This window comes from Montipora foliosa, chromosome 13 (genome assembly GCF_036669935.1).
Source record: "Montipora foliosa isolate CH-2021 chromosome 13, ASM3666993v2, whole genome shotgun sequence".
In the NCBI taxonomy this organism is placed as follows: Eukaryota; Metazoa; Cnidaria; class Anthozoa; order Scleractinia; family Acroporidae; genus Montipora; species Montipora foliosa.
In genome coordinates, this window is record NC_090881.1 from 34,901,634 (window position 1) to 34,921,868 (window position 20,235).

The following is a 20,235-nucleotide window of genomic DNA, read 5'->3' on the forward strand; positions in this document are numbered from 1 at the left end:
AGAGCCATGACTACCGCACTTATGGTTTAAAGAACTTGACTACACAACAAAAGCAGCTGGCTATTCTGACTGCAGTAGCTTTCCATATTAGCTAGCTGCCACAAAAAATTGCAGGCTTCATCACTGACCTCTGCGTTTAGGGATCCCTGTGCATTTCCAGTGGAAGGGAGTGGCATTGCAGATGGTGCAATAGGTAACTTATCCAGAGGAGATCCTAAGACAACAGGTTTACTCCCCGTGACATCAGTATTGGCACCAGCAGGGTTACTAGTGTTGCCAACAGTGTTATTACTTCCTGCAGCGCAAGGGTTTGAATTCCAAATAAGTGCACCAGGACAGCAGATGGCGATGGTTTGAAGGACGGAACTCAGCGCTAAAACAAGGGCATGATGTTGAGGACATGTCTTGTATTGAGAAAGGACAGGAAGCTGAGATGGATTGACAACTGTCAAGGATGAACTGCGGTTAAAACAAGGAAAAATTCAGAACATAATTTACTTTCATTCTTATGTTCAAACACAAATCTACTGTATTATTGATGATCAATCAAAAGCAATATGTGAGACTGCCATACAGTTGAAAAACAGATCTCAGAACCATAGTAATGAGTGTGGGGGACTTTGGACATCTGGGGGGATTTCATCCCCACGACGTCTTCCATTGCGAGAAAATCAATTGTACACAATGACTCACTTTCCAAGCGATTTCACACGTCTCAGTGAATCAGAAAGGAAGAATACATGTACACATTAATAGGGTTGCTGGAGTAAGCAAAATCCTTGAGGAAATCACTAGTTAGGACAGTAAAATGCCACAAAAAGGCTTGAGAACTCAAAGATCACAGCTGCAAGAAAACACCATCCTGTACTGGCAAGTTTGACTGGTGATCTCAAAGCTCTTCTAAGCTAGTACATGGAGTAGTTACTAGTACTATAACTGTTATTGAAACTGGTGATAGGTAAAATTAATTTACCATGGAACATTAACAGTTACTGTTCAAAAAAAATACAGCAGTGTAAAATTCAAAACAATAATCAGCCTAAAAGTGCAACTTTTTGTTAAGACTGCTACATGTATATGGCAGTGTTTTGAACAGTTTGGAGCAAAAACCCTACATTTTTTTAATTGGTTGAAATCGTACATGTACTGATATTGAAAATTTGTCCAACACATTCGTTTCAGCCTTAACGCGCAAATTACCGGTATTGTAAAAACTACTAATTGGCAGTGTTTTGAGCAGTTTTGGAGTGAAAACCCTAAAAGGTTTTCCATTCAGTCAAAATTACACTGATTTTGGAAATTTGTCCAAAACATTCATTTCAGCTGAAAAGCATTTATAACTTTCTGTGAAAATTGCTATTTGGCAGATCTAGAGTTTTGAGAAAGACCCTTTTTTCACAATAAAGGAATCTTCACCTATCTGAGGTAACAGAAGACACAGGGCTGGGAACTGATGTACTGCCAGTCTTGCTAGTGCTGCTGGACCCCTGCTGTTCAGACTGCATTTGTTCTGCTGCCGAATAAAGTGTGGACAACTTCCTGGAACACACCTGGGCAAGATTCCTGGCCAGGGTCTGGGACAAGACTAGATGATCAACATACTGCAATGAAGGGCAATGGAAACCTGTTGGCCTCTTTTCCACATGATTCCACCCTTTGTTTCCTTTACGTGATGGATTTTGAAAAGGAATATTGTGTTCTGGTCACCATGAAATGCTGGCATTAACCCATTGACAAGTAAAATCATCTGGCGTTAGACAGAGTAAAATACTAAGTATGGCTGGTTTAGGGGTGAATGGGTTAATTAATGGGTCAGCGAGTGTTTAACCCATTGACTCTTGGGGGTTCCCCATTGACGAGTAAAATCATCTGGCGTTACACAGAGTAAAATACTAAGTATGGACGGTTTAAGCCAGTTTAGGTGTGAAAGGGTTAAGCATTGCATTTTCCCTCAGACGTTTGTAGAATATTATTAATAAGAGGCACGTCAATTTTGATAAGGTGTCCCTCAAGTCTTATTCTAAACCTTTAAAATTAATTATTTAGTGTGTCTAGGAAGTAATGAAGCAAACATCATTAACTAAACTGCTTGAGAAAACAGGGACAAAAATCCCAGCAACACAAACTTTAACATGAACTCTGTTGCCTTAATAAATATCCAGTGGATAACTTAACATTGTACGGGCATTACTAAACACCGAAACAGCGAAACGAAGCACCAAAACACCATGTATGACCCACCATACATTGAATACTAACCGACAAAGGTTGGATTTGAGGTTAAACATTGTTTTAGGCCTAATTAGGACTAAAAGGTTATTACTCCAAATTCATTGAGATTAAGATTAGGATTCAGATTAATACTGAGATTAGGAGCAATAACTTTTTAGGCCTAATTAGGCCTAAAACGATTTTTAATCTCAAATCCAACCTTTGTCGGTTAGTATTCAATGTATGGTGCAGCCCCCATACATGGTGTTTTGGTACTTCGTTTTGTCGTTTCGCTGTTTTGTTGTTTCGCCGTTTCGATGTTTCACTGTTTCGTAGTTTAGTAGTGTCCACATTGTACTGTTCATTTACATCTATGGGACCATACCCTCAGCAGCAATGGGATTAGGAATTTTAATAGCAAATCATCCGCATTTTTGCTCTTATCAAGAAGATCCAACAACCACAGAAGAAACTCCTGCCTGTCAAGAAGACTCTCCTGTAAACAGAAATAATAATTTATTACTTCCCTGGATCTTGACAGCTCTGTTCTTTTGTTTTTGTGAGTGTATGGTTGGTTTCCAAGGAAAAACACCGGTTACCGCTGTTCACCAAGGTTAATTAGTCCTGAAGAGCAGCATTATGACTAACCGTGAATGCCTCATGCTATATGCATTGGGAATAGTACATTTGCATAATGATACCATTTGACTAGTTACAAGTCCATGTACCAGAAACCTTCAGGTTTTGCTTGTCTCATGCTAATATTAGAGCTATTGTTATTTTTACCCCACTGGGAATACAAAATTTAAATAAGAAAAGAAAAAGTTGAACTCTAGTTGTAGTCAAATGACGCCATCATGAAAGTTGCCTATTGGACTGGCCTTGCAGCCACCAAACATTCTGCATGTCGCACTTCTACAATGGTGTTGTATTATAGGGGCCGAGTTTCAGTGGATACCAAGTTGACTCCAAAGGGCTTCCTTCTGGTTACTCCAGTTTTCCTACACGCACCTTGTCAACAACCTATAGGTAAGTAAGGTAAGCTCTTTCCAACCCAATGACCCAACACGCCAGTGCTTATCCCCGGTTTCCGTAGCACTAAGCGACTAGGAGTATTTTTAACTCCCCCCTGGATGGGACGTTAGTCCATCGCAGGGTTACCCCCAGCATTTTGCCAGTATCCATTTATGCTCCTGGGCCCGGTTGTTCAAAAGCCGATTAACGCTAATCCCAGATTAAAAACTAACTAAGGAGTTTATTTCTGTACTCTCAAATGCTGTTCAACGCTGATATTCGGCAAAACGTTACGTAAGAAGAGGTCAATCTTGAAAAACAAAAATAAGCGAAAGGAAATTTTATCAAAAAGTTAAAAAAATGAAACAAAAGTTTACGCTAATCCTGGATTAAGTTAATCAGCTTTCGAACAACCGGGCCCTGGGTGAAAAGAGGCACCATGGGAGTAAGGTGTCTTGCCCAAGAACACAACACAGCGTCCCCGGCCAGGATCCAAACCCGGACCACTCCTTCTGGAGTCAAGCACACTAGCCAATAGGTTGTCAACAACCTATATCTGACAATAATTTTGCATTGCACAGTGTAATTGCACCAGGGCTCATCCTCCGTTGTGCTCTCCCTCACCTGGCTTTATTTATAAATTAAAATGATTAATCCAAATTAGGCCAATTGACACAAAGCGGAAATTATGTTAGATGTCACCTCTCACCTCATATAGCCATTGTGAAAGTCGCACTGTATAATTCCATTGTCTAAGAGCCTGTTCCATTTCAGGTGTCATTCGTTGTTGATGCTGAGTGGATGTTAAGCCACCAAAGTGACTTTGATAGAAATCTGCTATCTTATTCAGTTGATCCTTTAAGTATTTTGTTATGGCATGGGTCCAATCTGGAAAAAAAAACAGGAAAATACTAAATTATATTGATAACCCAGAGGGAAAATTCTATAAACAGTGCCAGTAACATCTTTTCATACTACATTGTAGGCAGTGAGCTACAGTACCGTGCAAAAGTAATTTGACAGTCTCAACTTGATCCTGTGAGAATTGAGGATCAAGACTCGATTTACTTGATCCTCAACACTCGATTCTCACAAAATCACCAAGGTGGAACCTTTTCAGTTATTCATACTCGATTCAACTATTGCGAAATCGTTACTCCTCAATTAAATAACAACAAGAACTGTTTAAGAAGAAAATGAGGTAGCAGCTATCATTCCTGTGAATCGTCACTTCAAAACTACAATCTTATATTGTCGAATAACATTATAAAAAAGCAAAACAGTGAGCTTTACTACGTGATAAATTTTATCCTGAATCAACTGTAAAAGTTTATGTTTTGCCTGTTGGCATAATTATTCACCCAGAAAAGTTCAAAACTAGTTATTACCATGAGTATGAGGAATACTGCCGAGAGGTAAACCAAAAGATATCACTTGCTATGTGCAACAATGCGGTCCTTAATACAATGTACTGAGGGCACAACACAGACATACAGAAATCTGTGCATCCCAAATGAACACGATTAGAATGGCTGTCTTGGCAGCAATATTAATTTTATACAGTCATGTAAGTGTGGTATAATATTAATTATTAAAAACTGGATCATTGGATAATGCAATTCAAGAGTTTTGATTGGCTAAGCCATCATGGGTTATGAGCCATTATACCATGATCTACAAACACGGCAAGCATATGCGTGATTTTTTGGGCCTTTTTATTTTTATTGTAGTCTAGTTTTCTATATTTTGGGGGCGTTTTTAATAAAACAATTATTCCACTCGCGCTTGTTGGATATGAGATGATTATAGCCAACTCGGCGCTACACGCCTCGTTGGCTATCTATCATCTCATATCCAATGCACGCTCGTGGAATAATTGTTAAATAACATTATACACCCTGATTTCTTGGTGCAATTTTGATTGATATTATGGATCCACCTGTTTAACAACAGAATCGGCGGTATTACATCTATATTTGGGAATTGTATCTTTACCTTGAGCAGGATCAGCCATTGCCCTTTTCTTGCCTTTGGCTTCATTGATTCCCGTCGTGTAAGCTGATGATATTTTAATGAACCATGCAGCACGAAGCATGGGGATCGAATAATCACACAAGCTACTAAATATCTCTTCCTTCTTGTTGAAAATGGGCACCTGGAGTAACACAAAAATCGTTTTTGTCTTTTTAGATTTTCAGTTTTGCCTAAAAAAGCATACTATTCTTTATTTTCAAATTCCTCATAACACACTTTGTTTGCCCCCCCCCCCCCCACCCCCCAGATTTTGCATAAACTATTGCTTTCAAATGCTTTTGGGAGAATTTGAAAACAATTATAGTTCATGCAAACTTTGGGGAGCAAGCAAAGGTTATTGTCTTACGTGTATATGGGGAATTTGAAAATAGAAAATGGACAAAAACTAAAGAAAGCAAACCAGACTTAGAATAAACATTTCTGGCTATGCCAGCTGCATACAATAATTTCTTTAACTCACTTTTTTGCCCAAAATTGTGAGGGGTTTATTTCCAGCAAGATCTTGAAACCAAGTAGAAATAAATCCACGAGAACGAGCAGTAACATGTACCTACATTTGCACATGAAAAAAATTAACATTAATATTTATGAATATTAATAATAAATTACAGTGATAAGTAATACACTGTACAGTACATTAATCATAATCTTGAGTTAATAGTGGAGAAGGAGAGCAAGAGTGTTGATCTGGAGAAAAAGGACGCCATGAATCGCGCAAGATGGAGAGTGGGAGTTAGAAAGATTGCTGCTAAAGTGGGGTAAATCCGGCCACCCCCGTTTACGGGGATAAACCCGGATCAAAATTGGTTTGATGATGATGAATAGCTTTTGACAGCTAAAAAAAGCACGACTTCAATGAATAACCTTGAGACAATGTTGAAAATTGATGATAAAATCATTTTAGGGATGGTACCTACTAATTCAAAGGTATTTTTGCGCAGTTTTATGAATATGCGGGAAAAGCAGATCTCAACAAGTGTTATTAAAATCCAAAAAGAAAATTAGGGGTAACTACACGTACGCATTTTTCAAAGATAATTAATCAACAATATTAGCAAAAAGCTCTGAAATACAAAGCAATGTATGGTGTTCCTTTCCAAATTAAAGCTTAATTAACTCTAAAAAATGCATGGTTACCCCCAATTTTCTTTTTGGATACGCAGAGCGCTTGCTAAGTTCTGCTTTCTCTGCATAAATTTAAACCACGCAAAAACAGCGCTGCATTAGTAAGCACTACCGATAGGAAATCCGAGTATCTGGAGATGCGCAGAACCTACATATATGCGCAATAACAATAGTAGGCACCGTCCTTAAGGCACTTGTCAGAAATTATAAGAGGGGGAGGGGGGGGGGGTGGAAAACAGGGAGGGTCACAGTTTTTTGAGCCCTTCAAATGGGAGGGTCATGAAAAAAACAGCAAGAAACAGATGGAGGGTCACAACAAATTAAGCCGTTATGATCATAAAGGGATCCTTTAATATTACAGCGTATGTTATAACATGAATACAAACCAGCATGTCTGCAAATCATGCCATACATAACATATCCTGTCACATAATAAACAAAACAAGCTATTGAAAGTTTTGAACGCACAGAGTGTATCTTGGTTTCCAGAGGTTGAAGCTATTGTCATCCTATCGAGCCAAAAACTTTTTGTGGTCCTGTTTGTCCAACAGAGATATCACTTGCAAAGTACTGAACCATTTTCTTCTACCACTGTGTACCAAATTTTGGAGCCATTATCTATCTTGGTGGGGGAAGGGGGGGGGGGGGGGGTTGTCAGAGAATTTTAGGACGAGTTCCAGGGGAGGGTAAAGACATTTCAATCCCTTACACGTACCTAGGGTAAAAAAGGTAAAGTCTGCTACGAGCCTAGAAAGCCCATCAGGCCGGCGCTTACCTCCAGTTTCTGTAACATGAAGAGACTAGGAATATTTCTACTCACCCCTGGATGGGATGCCAGTCCATCGCACGGTTACCCCCAGCATTAAATCCCCCGGTACCCATTTATACACCTGGGTGGAGAGAGGCATCGTGAGAGTAAACTGTATTGCTCAAGAACACAACACAATGTCCCCAGCCAGGACCCGAACCCAGACCACTTGATCCAGAGTCGAGCGCACTAACCATGAAGTCACCGTGCCTCCTACAACGTACCTAGGGAGGGTCATTTTATTTTTGCCAGTTTACAGAAAATCTCCACCCACCACTCCCCTAGAGTGCTCCTGAACAGGAGGTGAGCCATTGATCGTTGCTTATGTTTCACTGGCCCTGAAAAGCTCCTATGGGGAGTGGTCAATTGGAGCCCAGCAAATATCCCAGGCAAACTGCCACATTACCACATTTAGCCTCATTTATATACCCAGTACTTACAGGTTGAAAATTATCTTTGGCTGGCTGAGGTTTTCTTTTGTTGCCATCTTGAGAGGTGAAAGTATTCTGTTTTTGTTTTTCTATTAAAATGGAACTGAAGCTTTGTGCGAACTGTCAAGAAATATATACAAAACTAATTAATCCTTTTTCATCTATTTTTGTCTGATATACCCCACACTTTCTGTTCAGCAGTGGGAAGGGGAAATGACAAAATGAAAAAATGAGAAAGGTAACTATTTTGATGGATCTACAGCTACACGTTGGAAGCTTGTCAGTGATAAAAAGAGAGAAAAGAACAACAAAGACTATGTATATTTGGTGGCATGACAGCTCTGCAGCTCCTCAGTCCAAATAACGTCAATAACGTCAAACAAAAGAAAGAGGAGCATTATACATTTTGATGGCTCGGCATCTTAAAGGATTGTTACTAAGTGACAAGCCAGCAAGATCCTAACAACATTGGACCTTTCTACCCCCTAGCTGGGGGGGGGGGGGGGAGGGAGGGGGGTACTGCCAGAAAAATTGGGTGGGGTGTGCAGCCTGCTTTCCGAAATTCTTTCACCATTTTAGACCAAATTCTATGTTTTTCCCAACCCTACTTTAGACCTAACCAAAAATGTGATACCCTGTTTCATTTCAGACATATTTTCAGACCTATTTCAGCTGTTACACGGTTGGCGTAATAATTTGACAGTGGCTTTTGTTACTGGTCTTATCCCCTAATGATGAAGAAGCAACTTCTTCTAAAACATGTCAAATTCAAGACTTGAGTGCATAAACCATACCCTATTTCAGACCAAAATGGTCAAAATTGATACCCTGTTTCACCCCCCCCCCCCCCCAAAAAAAAAAAACATACCCTTTGGGGCGGCATATACCTACATGTATATAGCCCGTATAAGAGTGTACCACATTTCCCCCCCCCCCCCCCCCCGCCCCAGGGGATTTCTACTTCACTGGGAAACCCCCAAGTCACTTCGGTTAGTCAACAGGAAACAGACGTATTCTAGAGTATTACAGGTAAGAGCTTTAGCCAGCTGTGCTCCCAATAATTACTGCACTGCAATGCTCTCTCCATTACCTTAAGACTGTCGAACTCTCAAAATGCAAGGTTAGCAGGAAAAAAGGCACGAACATTTCATTATACATCTTAAGCTTAAATGTACTATTAATTAAAGTCTTATTACTATTTTGCTTATAGCTTAATTTAAAACAAAAACCTACCTTTGACAACGGCACATTGGACATGATATCCTTCGCCGATCCATACTAGAATAAAATTTCCAGAAGTTAACGTTGTTTTCATCAAACGAAAACCGTGAAATTGAAAGAAACTATAGCTTCAAAGCGACACCAACCTCAACTGATCCTGAGCTAAACGGAAGAGGTTGATAACTGAATCCCTTCTTGACATTTTCTTCCGTAAGTTCATCCTAAAAGTGTTGCAGGGAAATTAATCATCACCCAGTTCTAAATGTAGCTTCATGAGCAAGACATTACCTCTCTTTGTTTACTATCTTGTGGATAGACATCCGGCTGGCCCAAACGAGGTCTTTTGAGAGGACGAGGGGCCGCCATCTTGACATCAAGAATGTGTCCCTCTATCTTTGAAGCCGCTGGAGCCTGGGAGCAAAAGGGGACGAAGATCTCGTGTCGTGCCCGCGTGATCGCCCGCGTGGTCACCCGCGTGTTCCATGCCTGCCGTACAGTGGCAAGCGGTTATCGAAAAAACGGCGCGTGCGCAGTAAGGGAAGCAAGACGAAAACAAAGATGGCTGCCACATTCCGTGCTTTGAACTGTCTTCGAAAGCTGAAAGCTGGCAGCTTGAGATCTCAAGCAAGGCTTCTCCCCCAAGTAAAAGTCCATTCTTATACGAAGCAATAATGCTCGTTTCTCAGGGGGCTATATTTATCCCTTTAATGCCTTTTAATCGCAGATTTTGAGTGCTCATGGCTGCCAACATCAACAAACTAGAGATCTATCTATCCACGAACATCACAGTATGAAGCTGCTTCAAGAGGCAGGGATACTTATTCCTAAGGGCGGTGTTGCGAAAACTCCTGAGCAAGCTTATGAAATAGCTTCCACTCTGGGTGAGGATTGTCGTGAATATTAGTGAGAAGTTGTAATGGTGAAAATGAGGAAAAGCGATCATCGATTGATGACAATTGCAACAGTCCATACATGTATATCGATGATGACAACCGTGCACTGCTCAACTCTGTCCTTAGTCAAAGGAACGAGATGACTCCTTTGCTTTGTTCGAAGAAGACCTTATGTTTTCGACTGACACTCCAGACTTCTCTTAGCACCTCTCAAATGCGTTCGCAACCTCTTCAGAAAGAAATTAAAGCGTCCATGGAAGGAAAAACCGACAAGCAAAAGAAAATCTATTTAAATTGTTAAAGAAACAGATAACAAGCCTTCAATCTGGGAGTGCAAGACTTTTTCTCTATCCAGGCATCAGAGTTGACAGGCACAAAGATTTTGACGATATTGATGCCATGAGTATTTATGATAAAGATGGTTGTGATGAAGAAGAGTAAGGACAAGAAAAATGCACATGGTTAACATGAAAGTGTCTTGATTTTTCTTCTGCAGGAATTGATAGTGACTCGGACATGGTAGTGAAAGCCCAGGTTCTTGCAGGTGGCCGCGGAAAAGGCACTTTTGAAGGAGGGCTCAAGGGAGGTGTTAGGATTGTGTTTTCGTGAGTAAAAAATGGTTTTGTGTTCTTGATATGCAATGTACATAATAAAGGGCTAAAATTGCAGAATACCCTGCAACTTATTTGCATTTTATTGAATAAGAATAACCTCTATTGTATTCGGACTCATTCTTCAAAGAATGCTGCCTAGGGGAAACAATAATGGTCAGATGCTGCGAGATATTCTGCAATAAATATTGCTCATAAATTGGGTCTGGTATGAGTTCCCATGAAGTGTGGTAAATGTATAATTTGTGACCCAATTGCAAAGTTGAACTAGAAAAAATAAAGGTGAACTGTGGCTTACAGTGAAGCCCTAAACTTAAATGAAATTAAAAGTAATTTCTTAACTGACCACTCCCCACAGGTGCTTTTCAGGGTCAATGAAACATTAATGATACAACCGAACTGAACAATTTTAAGAATCTCAAGCAGCTGAAGGCAAACCACTTGGCTTTTTAGAGGCGCAGCCAAGAAGTTGAACCAAAGGCCACTTGGAACAACTTCAGCAACTGACCAGAATGGGTCTTGAGCCTGGCATCTTTGAATCTCGCGGCAAGCCCCCTGACCACAGTGTTCTTAGCCATGCTGCCTCTTGGCCACACCAAGGCCACTTGGCCATACTTCAGGACTTGATAACAATAATATTCACAAGAAAGCCAAAATACTATATACTATACATGTAGCTGATGAAAGTAGTCTTACATGTAATGTTGAAATGCAAAGGCTATCAAAAAATGGACAAATACAAATTAGGATTTTCATTTCATTTCCCTCAAAAAGGCGCGTACCAGGCTTTCTGTATACATACAGTACATGCACATTTATGAAATTTTCATAACAAGCCCTGCCCAACTGCAGGTATCAAAATGGATCAGAAAGTACATATAGGAGGGCTACAGTGTAAGTGTTTTTCAATTTTCTGGATATTCCTTGCAGGTCCAGAGAATTTACATAGTTGTAGATGAACTGATCATTATTTTTTCATTAATATTAATATTTTTTTATTATTTTATTTTTGTGGCATTAGACAAAGTAAAATATATTAAGGGCGCGTTCGATTGACCGTATTCCAGAACAGAAATACATGGAATAGAAGTTAGAAATCCTTCGTTTTTACGGAGATTCTCATTAAAATTATCAAACACTTGCTAAAATGCTATTTTAAGCATACATTTATATTATTATCCTTGTTGCTTCAAAAGCGCCAGACATACCGTTTTAAATCACCACTCCGCTTATTCTTATTCCGGAATAGGTTCAATCGAACGCACCCTAAGTGTCATTCCCAGGAGTCAATGGGTACAAACTGCTAAATTGCATTCACCTTCATTTCCTCCATTTTGTTAAAATAATAACAGTGTATTGCCACTGAGGTGTTGTCGCACATTATTTTTCAGAATAGTTTTAAATTTATAATAATATTTTTGTCATTGTAGACCAGATGAAGCAAAAGAAATGGCATCAAGAATGCTTGGTAAAAAGCTTTTCACAAAACAAACTGGAGATCTAGGGAGGATATGCAATGAAGTTAGTCAATGCTATTTTGATTACACTCCGTGTACTGTATGTAAGTTCTTCGTTGGTAAATATTATAACTTATACCTGTAATAGCACACAAATATATATATTTTTCATATTTTTAGGTCTACATCTGTGAAAGACTCTATGCAAGAAGAGAATATTACTTTGCAATTGCTATGGAAAGAGCATTTAAGGTATGGACAGCATGATACATGTATACACTAAAACAGTGGATGGCGTTCTTTATTCTGGTGACCATGGTGACAACAATAATACCAACGATGATGACATTGACAACAGAGCAAGTTTCAATCGAGTGTTGTGAAACCAAAACCAAATAATTACTTTGGCCAATCAAAAAGTAGGGAGACAATCCAGTAAACCAATCAAAACTTGAAGTAATCACACAGAGCCGACACAAAGCACGGGAAAATGAGCACACATGAGCCACGATTAGTCTTGGTTTCACTTTTGATTGGTTGAAAAAGTGGCGTGAGAACTATGAAGCAATCATTGAGTGAAGTAATGCAAAACCAAAGCAATTTGCTAAGGACATGCGCAAAACTGTGAAAGTGCCTCTTTAATTTTTTGACCATTTTGTTCCTTCAGGGACCAGTATTGGTGGGAAGCCAGCAGGGAGGAGTGGATATTGAACAAGTGGCTAAGGATTCACCTGATGCCATTGTCAAAATGGGTGTTGATATCATGAATGGTTTGTATCCAATACTGATTACATCATCTTTCTTCCTTTTTTAATTTGTTTAAAGTTAATTTCTTCAGGTTGTGAGGTTAAAACTCATGATGTTGATTCAATGGGTGCAGGGATGGTGCAGTGGTGAGAGCACTTGCCTGTCACCAATCTGGCCTGGGTTCAACTCCCACACTCAGTGTCATATTATGTGGGTTGGGTTTGTTGGTTCTGTACTCTGCTCCAAAAGGTTTTTGTCCACCAAGTACTCTGGTTTTCGCCTCTCCTCAAAAACCAACATTTGATTTGATTTGCATTAATTTGTTGATTTCAGTTGACAGTATCCCCAATTAGTGCTCCAGCGCTATAACGACTACCGGTAGACACTAACAGTAAATGAAGTTCCTTTTCTTTTTTTAATCTGTCAAGTGCTACACAACCTTACACAATGTATCTAGAATGCTCTTTATAAAATACACTGTGTGACACAGCGTAGGGGAGTACACTGTACATGTAAATGCCAAACTATTTTATTACAATGTATGTGGATATTTAGCTGCTCAATTATCATTTTTATCCCCTAGGTCTGTCGAAAGCGGACGCCACTGAGTTTGCTAGAAAAATGGGTTTTAGTGAGGCTTGCATTGATCAGGCATCAGACTGGATGCTTCGGCTTTATGAGTTGTTCATTGGAAGAGATGCGACAATGATTGAAATTAATCCGATGAGTGAAGATTTGCTGGGTAGAGGTAAGATCATCTTAATTCACTTTTGTTTATCTTTTTTACAAATAGTAAGACACCTTTGGATGAGGCAATAACAGTTTTTCTTTTGTTGAAAGACTGTGTGCCTGTGTATGTTTTAAAAAACTTTTATTAGTGTTGAGGAATTTTGGTCAAGTAAGAATAATCTATGAAAAGCAATCTATCATTTGAATCATTTTTCAGTTGTATGTATGGATGCCAAGCTCCTTTTTGATGACAACTCAGAATTTCGACAACCTGAAGTGTTCACACTAAAGGACTGGTCGCAGGAGGATGAGAGAGAAGTTGAGGCTGGACAATCAAACTTGAATTACATTGGTCTGGATGGAAGCATCGGGTGTCTCGGTAACTTACAGTACAGAGCTCTCTAGGGAAAAGTAGTCATTTGAAGTTGAGAATTGCATAACTTCTGTTTTCCTACATTGTACTAAGCACAAGTCATGTGGACCAAGCCGTCTTCAGATTTAATTTGGTCATTACAGGACATTGTACTTTTACATGTACCTGTGTATTGCATGGTGCAAATTTTGTGACATGACCTAATAAAAAGTCCATGCGGCTCATTTCAGGTTTTGTAACACCTTTAAAATTTTAGGAACTTTACACTAGATTCCTTTTAAATGACTTGTTATCAGTACATTTACGTTAATTATCATAACGGGAAGCATTTCTTATTCCTTTTTTTTTTACTGGAATAGTGTTATCGTAATTATACCTGTAGGTACTTAACCTTCTCCATAAGTCAATACAATGTACATGGAATATACATGTACAATGTACAGTACATTGTACACTGTATTAACCTGTTGATCCCTCGGCACCATAGGAGGCTAGGGTGGCCTCAGTTGACGAGTAAAATTGTCTGGTGTTAGAGTAAAATCTGTCAAGTCTCGTTCCCAGAAGTCAATGGCTTAAATGATCAAGACAATTTTGCTTGACATGACATCATCTGACTTGACACAGTGTACAGTAGCAAGCCTTGTTTGCATAGGGCTCAACATTGAGCAAAATGGTACTCACACAACTGAAGGAACTGAATTGGAAGCTAAATAACATTAATCACTTTTAGGCTGTCTCCAGCCGAGACACCCACGGCTGGAGACTGAGCCTACATCACTTTGTACATATATGGATAGTTTTCTTGCTGTCAGCAGAATGTTTCACAGATCTACAGCTGTGCATTGTATTCCCAGAACAAAATCAATGTAAGTTTGTTTTTGTTATTGTTTTTGTCAGTAAATGGTGCTGGCCTGGCCATGGCAACCATGGATATCATCAAACTCCATGGTGGTGAACCAGCAAACTTTCTGGACATTGGCGGCGGTGCTACAATAAATCAGGTTAAAGCTGCCTTCAAAATCATCAGTGAAGATAAAAAGGTCTGATACACTCTTATTTCTTGTAAAAGAAAATGGCTTTTTGCAACATTAAGTATGTGTAAAAATATGTAAAATGATTTTGCCCTACTTTCAAACAAAAAGGGAACTCATGTAGACTTATTTCCTGAAAGGTAACTATCGTAGGTTATTTACCTGTATGTACAGTAATGTGCACATGATTGTGTAGGGTTGCACAATTTCGATAGACTATAAATTCTTGACTCTACACTGTGCAGAATGAAGTACTATTAGTTTTCAACTGTTCTCTAGTCTTTTCGCAGTGAATCAATCAAAATCGGGGGTGTGGGAGTGTGGAAGATACAAGCTTCCATTGATCTCAGCCTGGTTGTTCGAAAGCCGATAAACGTAAACTTTGATTTCATTTTTTCAACTTTATGGTGAAGGTTTCTTTTGCTTATTTTTGTTTTTCAAGATTTACTTCCTCTAATGCAAAGTTTTGCTGAATACAATGTATCAGCGTTGAACAGCATTTGGGAGTAGAGGAATAAACTCCTTGGTTATCTTTTAATCTGGGATTAGTGTTAATTGGCTTTTGGAACAACCGGACCCAGGACACTGCTGGTCACACCATGTGACAACGACCTTACACATTTATTGTGAACAGAACTAGGAGGCTAAAGATTACTGTTGGTCTCAGAGTAGGTGTATCAAATCCTGGCTCTGCCAGCAAACTGTTTCAGACTAAGAACATACATTTGTATTCTCTTGGTGTCTCTCCCCTTCCATGGACATCATGAGAACAATAATAAGTCATTAGTATAAAATTAATACACAGGTGATTATACAAAATCGCGCGCTCTCATTGGCTCGCTATCTCGGATTATTAGCTGATAATCACCTCGACGGACAAAATGGCTGCCAGTAGTCGTTTTGCCACTGTAAGTGAAGACGATTTCACGTTGGAATGTTTTTTTTTCTGTCTTTTTTTAAATAATCACCTGTGTATTTATACTGAAACAATTATTCGCCTCAGGCTCAGTGATTATCAGTGAATATTCACCGATAATCACTTCGCCTTCGGCGAATAATTGTTAATTGTAATTGGCTTAAATATTTAGTAAAGACATTATTATTCTATATTGCTTGGAAACATTAACTTACGTTATCTATTTATTTTAACATCAATTTAAGTATTAAAGTATTATTATTATTATTATTATTATTAGTAGTAGTAGTAGTAGTAGTAGTAGTAGTAGTAGTAGTAGTAGTAGTAGTAGTAGTATTACATTGTATGTGATGGAGAAGCAAGACTGTGTTGCTTCATAATACCGAGACTAGAATACGTTTTAATAGTGCCAGCCCTCGCAGTTTTTTTCAACTTAACATATACGCTGTACATGTAATTTGCAACAGATTACTTGGCCAATGTGAAAACTCTCTTTTCGTTCCTTTTTGTAGGTTCATGCCACTCTTGTCAACATCTTTGGTGGTATCATGCGCTGTGACATAATAGCAGAAGGAATCATTGCAGCAGCAAGGGAACTTGACCTTTCTATACCTGTTGTTGTTCGACTACAAGGTTCTTTTTTTATTATGGACCCATCTCAGTGAACATTGTTAGAGACATTGCAATTATTTGCTCAAGTTAAGGACGCTTTCCATTTGACAGAACTGACCAGTCAAGCCATGCATAGTTTGGAAAGGCTAACTCTACAAAGCCTTGAAATGAACACACTTCAAGGATTATTTATACTCCTCCAGAAGAATTCGAGGGATTATCATGCAAGTTGCAAGTATTCCTTCAAATTGTTTTATTTTCTTTGAAAATTGACGGGTGTGGCCAGCCAGTTCTGGCAAACAGAAAGCGCTCTAAACCAATGCTGTCTGTGATAAAGGCTCGTTAACATGTACTTTAACTCAGTTGTGCAACTACTTGTACACTGTACAATGTAACATACAGCAAGTGTTTTTTTCTCTTTATGAACTTATCTCAGTCATTATTGTTGAAGGCAGAAATTTTTGCTGAACTTAAGTCAATTCTGCATGTGATAAAAATGATTTTCCGAGAATTTGTCTGATGTTGTTGTTGCCCTTTAGGAACGCGAGTAGATGATGCTAAGGCGCTAATAGCTGCCAGTGGGTTGAGAATTATTGCCTGTGATGACCTAGAGGAAGCTGCTGAGATGGTAAGATATGTGATCCTTAACTAGTTCAAGTTCAAGTTTATTTTTTTGCCTCAGTACAGAGCATAATATTTGAAGTATTTAAAAAGCTGATGGCGAGGAAGCCTAAAGGAAACCACTGGGTTTGAATCAACTCAGGATGGGAAGTTGCTACACCGTTATGTTCATGTTTATCATCAACAGCATCATTGTCGTCGTCATCATCATTATCATTATGGTAACATTAAGGGGGCTCTGTCACGAAATTAAACCAAATTAATTCATTGACTGGAAACTGGCAACCAAGTCAAGCGAAACGTAAAAATAACTACTTAAAACATTGAAGAAAGGTTTGAATAAAACAGCAAATACCAAAGAAGGCAGAGATGGTCAAAACTGAAGAAGATTCAAATGGGTTATGATTGGGATTTTTGAAAACTGTTCAGCCTAACAGTTTTTTATAGTTTATCTCTGATGTGTGTAATTTAAATTTTGTATGCATGCGCAACGGACATATTTTTCGACACGAAGCTTTGAGTAACTTGTGTTGTTTTAAAGTTGCATGGCGAGTAGGGGTGAATAATACACCCTTCTCCAAAACGGCGGCTGAAAATTCAAATAGGTTCAAATTAAAAACGTATACCGGCACTAGAAAGAAAACCTTTACATAAGTAACCCTGCAAAGTTTCAGCATATCAGGTGTAATGTTAGCTAAGAAAATGTAAATAAAAAAGGAAAAATTTGAAGACGTTTGTTTGACTGGGGGTATGGCGTATACCCACAGTCATACAAACTTCTTTAAATTTGTCAAATTTCAATTTACATTTTCTCAGCTGATATAACACGTAATACCCTGAAGCTTGGCAGGATTACTGGGTGCTCTTTCTATTTCTGATATCAGTTTTTCATTCAGTTCAATTTTAAATCATTCAAATCCGTTGCCACCATTTTGGGGAAGGGTCTATCGGTCACGTTGCACAAAATCAACTGCACTTGCGTGACACAACCTCTTTAAATTATATTGATTGAAACAGTTCGCAAAAATCGTGACTTTTTTTTTTCCTTGCTTCCAGGTTGTACGCGTCTCCAATATTGTTGAGCTTGCACGAAGTGTGAAAATGAAGGTCAACTTTGAGCTGCCAATTTAACCAGTCCCACATTCCTTTGAAACAAAAAGATCTTGTTAATTTTATGTCTTGTATTCTGACATTACAGGACGCTTTCTTGGGCTTCACTTGTTCCTGACATTTTTTCTTTGTGAATGTTAACTCTCAGAAAATTCGGACCAGTAAAATTTTCTTAAATTTTCGACCAGTTGACAGTAAAGAAAATATTGATAGATGAATGAATTATACTTGTCAGAAAGTGAATTGTCCTTTAAAAACTGTTATTCATGTTTTCAAAATGTCTATTTATGTCAGTGGATATTCCTAGTGAGGTCTTTACCTTGTTTTAATCCAATAGATAAGGGAAAAGCTTTATTCTTTCATTTCATAAATATCTTTTAGATCTGTACTTGCCAAAGTAAATTTTTTCTTAGAATATACGCCTTGAGCAATACATAACTGTTGTGAATGATTGTTTACAGAGGAGAAGCATTTAGCTTCCAAGCCACTTTATTCAATAAACTTTGCTTTTAGTAACACCTTGAAAACCCCAAAGAAACAGCGCTTTTCGGTTACATATTGGCTTATTAATCGTCCTCATGAAGGGGCGGAGGGGGAGGGAGGAAGGGGGGGAGGGTGGTGATCCCATTTCCCAGTTCAAATTTGGACAAAATCCCATTCCCAGTGGCACGTTTGCTTAGAAATCCCAGTCCCTAACCTGCTCCTAACATCCCAACCGGAGGTATGATAGGGAAATTATAATTTTAGAGCATCGATATGTTGTATGAAGCAGTTAATGATAAGTCTCAAAACGAGATATGAGATTATTACTGAAGAACGGAGGCAATAAAGACAGTGCAAGGTATAATTTGCATCTGCATAGGATTACTTACCCAAGCGTCCGCAGGAAAAGGCCTGCTGTCACCTGGCACATGAAAGCGTCCTGAATGGTACAGTCTCCCGTTTCTCTACGTCACCTTCAGAGTCGCTGTCATCATTATCAAACAAAGGTATCCTTACCAGTTCTTCTCGGAATCTTCGCCCTCTTCACTAGACCCACAACAATGGCTCGGCCGAAAATCTTGCAAATTGGTAGGGTACGTTCAAGGACGTTAAAATCAGTTCCTGTGCCTGACACATTAGGGACTTTAAGATCTACGACGACGACGGTCGACGAAAACGTCACCTCAAAATATAACTTGGCTCTATAAACCGTATTCATAAATGGCGGCCAATTTATAATTCTTTTGTCGAAGTGCAAATTAGCCTAACAAGCCTCATTTTAGAGCAAGAATTCTTATGGTATCGAGGCTTGGTAGGCTACTTTGCACTTCGACAAAAGAATTATAAATTGGCCGCCATTTATGAATACGGTCTATTATAAGTCTTTCGGGATTAGTCAGTCTCGTTCACGTCCTACAATATGGGCGAAGTATCCTAAAAATAAATTGGTACGAGTGGTTTCAGAGTGAAAACAGAGAATGAAAGATTCTCTGTTGCATTCTTACGTTGTCGTCAAAACTTCAAATTTGGTGATTTCACGTCGTCGTTATGCAGGGGACCGCAACCAAACTTGCTAAAATCCGTGCTGCACGTGCAGCACGATTATTTATGCTCTTTTAACAAATGATATTATTGTTTTGTGGCGTTGTCGTAGCCGTAGCCGTCGTCGTTTCTTAAACTCCCTACTTACCATGGCGCCTTGCCCAACGTCTCATCTGAGCAAATTCTTTTCGAGCGATTGCAATGGTTGCAGTGGGTTTAGAGAAGTCGATTCGTGCTAGTCAAGCCGTATTAGAGATAGGGATGTTGTGGGCAGTGGGAAGCTTTGAGGTTTAAAAACGACTCTGTTAGTATCAGGAAGGTGCTGACTCTCACATGGCAGTGGTCAGGAACGCAAGACGACTGCATGAAATATTTGATATCTAGAAACTTGAGCAAAAGTAATACATGGGAACCTCTGATAATGCAAATCCCATTCTCGCCAAGGACTCTTTATCTCCCATTCCCAGTAACAAAATCCCAGTTACCAGTGATCAAATTACTTTTTGCTACCGAAAAATCAGGTAAATCAGGTAAATCCCCCCCCCCCCTCCTAGAAGGCTATCGTAAAATAAGGAAACTTCTCGTTAATTTTTCTTGGGGTATATTTGGGAGCTTAATTCAACATCGATTCAACAAATCTATTCAACATGTTTCAAAACGGTTGAAAGTGGGGGGCACAAACGGAATAAGGCACATTTATCCCTAGAATAGACTTCTTACACCTTTCAGGAAGCGGCCCCTCAAGGATATCTGTTTACAAACATTGC

At 39.0% G+C, this 20,235-nt stretch overlaps 2 protein-coding genes across 2 annotated transcripts in view; one reads left to right on the forward strand and one right to left on the reverse strand.

Moving 5' to 3' along the window:
- The window catches only part of LOC137982099 (mediator of RNA polymerase II transcription subunit 12-like protein), a 48,590-nt gene extending 39,361 nt beyond the window's left edge, over nucleotides 1-9,229 (reverse strand). The window contains exons 1-10 of the mRNA XM_068829146.1: nucleotides 9,133-9,229; nucleotides 8,991-9,065; nucleotides 8,857-8,901; nucleotides 7,633-7,743; nucleotides 5,720-5,809; nucleotides 5,221-5,380; nucleotides 3,935-4,113; nucleotides 2,597-2,707; nucleotides 1,417-1,601; nucleotides 129-459 (exon numbers count right to left, since the gene is read on the reverse strand). Coding sequence (XP_068685247.1) covers nucleotides 129-459; nucleotides 1,417-1,601; nucleotides 2,597-2,707; nucleotides 3,935-4,113; nucleotides 5,221-5,380; nucleotides 5,720-5,809; nucleotides 7,633-7,743; nucleotides 8,857-8,901; nucleotides 8,991-9,065; nucleotides 9,133-9,210 — 1,365 coding nt within the window. The 5' untranslated portion in view covers nucleotides 9,211-9,229. The remainder of the gene's footprint in view (nucleotides 1-128; nucleotides 460-1,416; nucleotides 1,602-2,596; nucleotides 2,708-3,934; nucleotides 4,114-5,220; nucleotides 5,381-5,719; nucleotides 5,810-7,632; nucleotides 7,744-8,856; nucleotides 8,902-8,990; nucleotides 9,066-9,132) is intronic.
- Nucleotides 9,230-9,376: 147 nt separating this feature from the next.
- On the forward strand, nucleotides 9,377-18,471 carry LOC137983312 (succinate--CoA ligase [ADP-forming] subunit beta, mitochondrial-like). Its single transcript, XM_068830519.1, has 12 exons — nucleotides 9,377-9,486; nucleotides 9,569-9,725; nucleotides 10,234-10,342; nucleotides 11,779-11,869; nucleotides 11,986-12,057; nucleotides 12,473-12,575; nucleotides 13,136-13,300; nucleotides 13,499-13,660; nucleotides 14,552-14,694; nucleotides 16,114-16,234; nucleotides 16,753-16,841; nucleotides 17,891-18,471. Exons 1-12 carry the CDS (start codon nucleotides 9,403-9,405, stop codon nucleotides 17,963-17,965), a joined length of 1,371 nt encoding a protein of 456 aa, XP_068686620.1. The 5' UTR covers nucleotides 9,377-9,402; the 3' UTR covers nucleotides 17,966-18,471.
- Nucleotides 18,472-20,235: the final 1,764 nt, after the last annotated feature.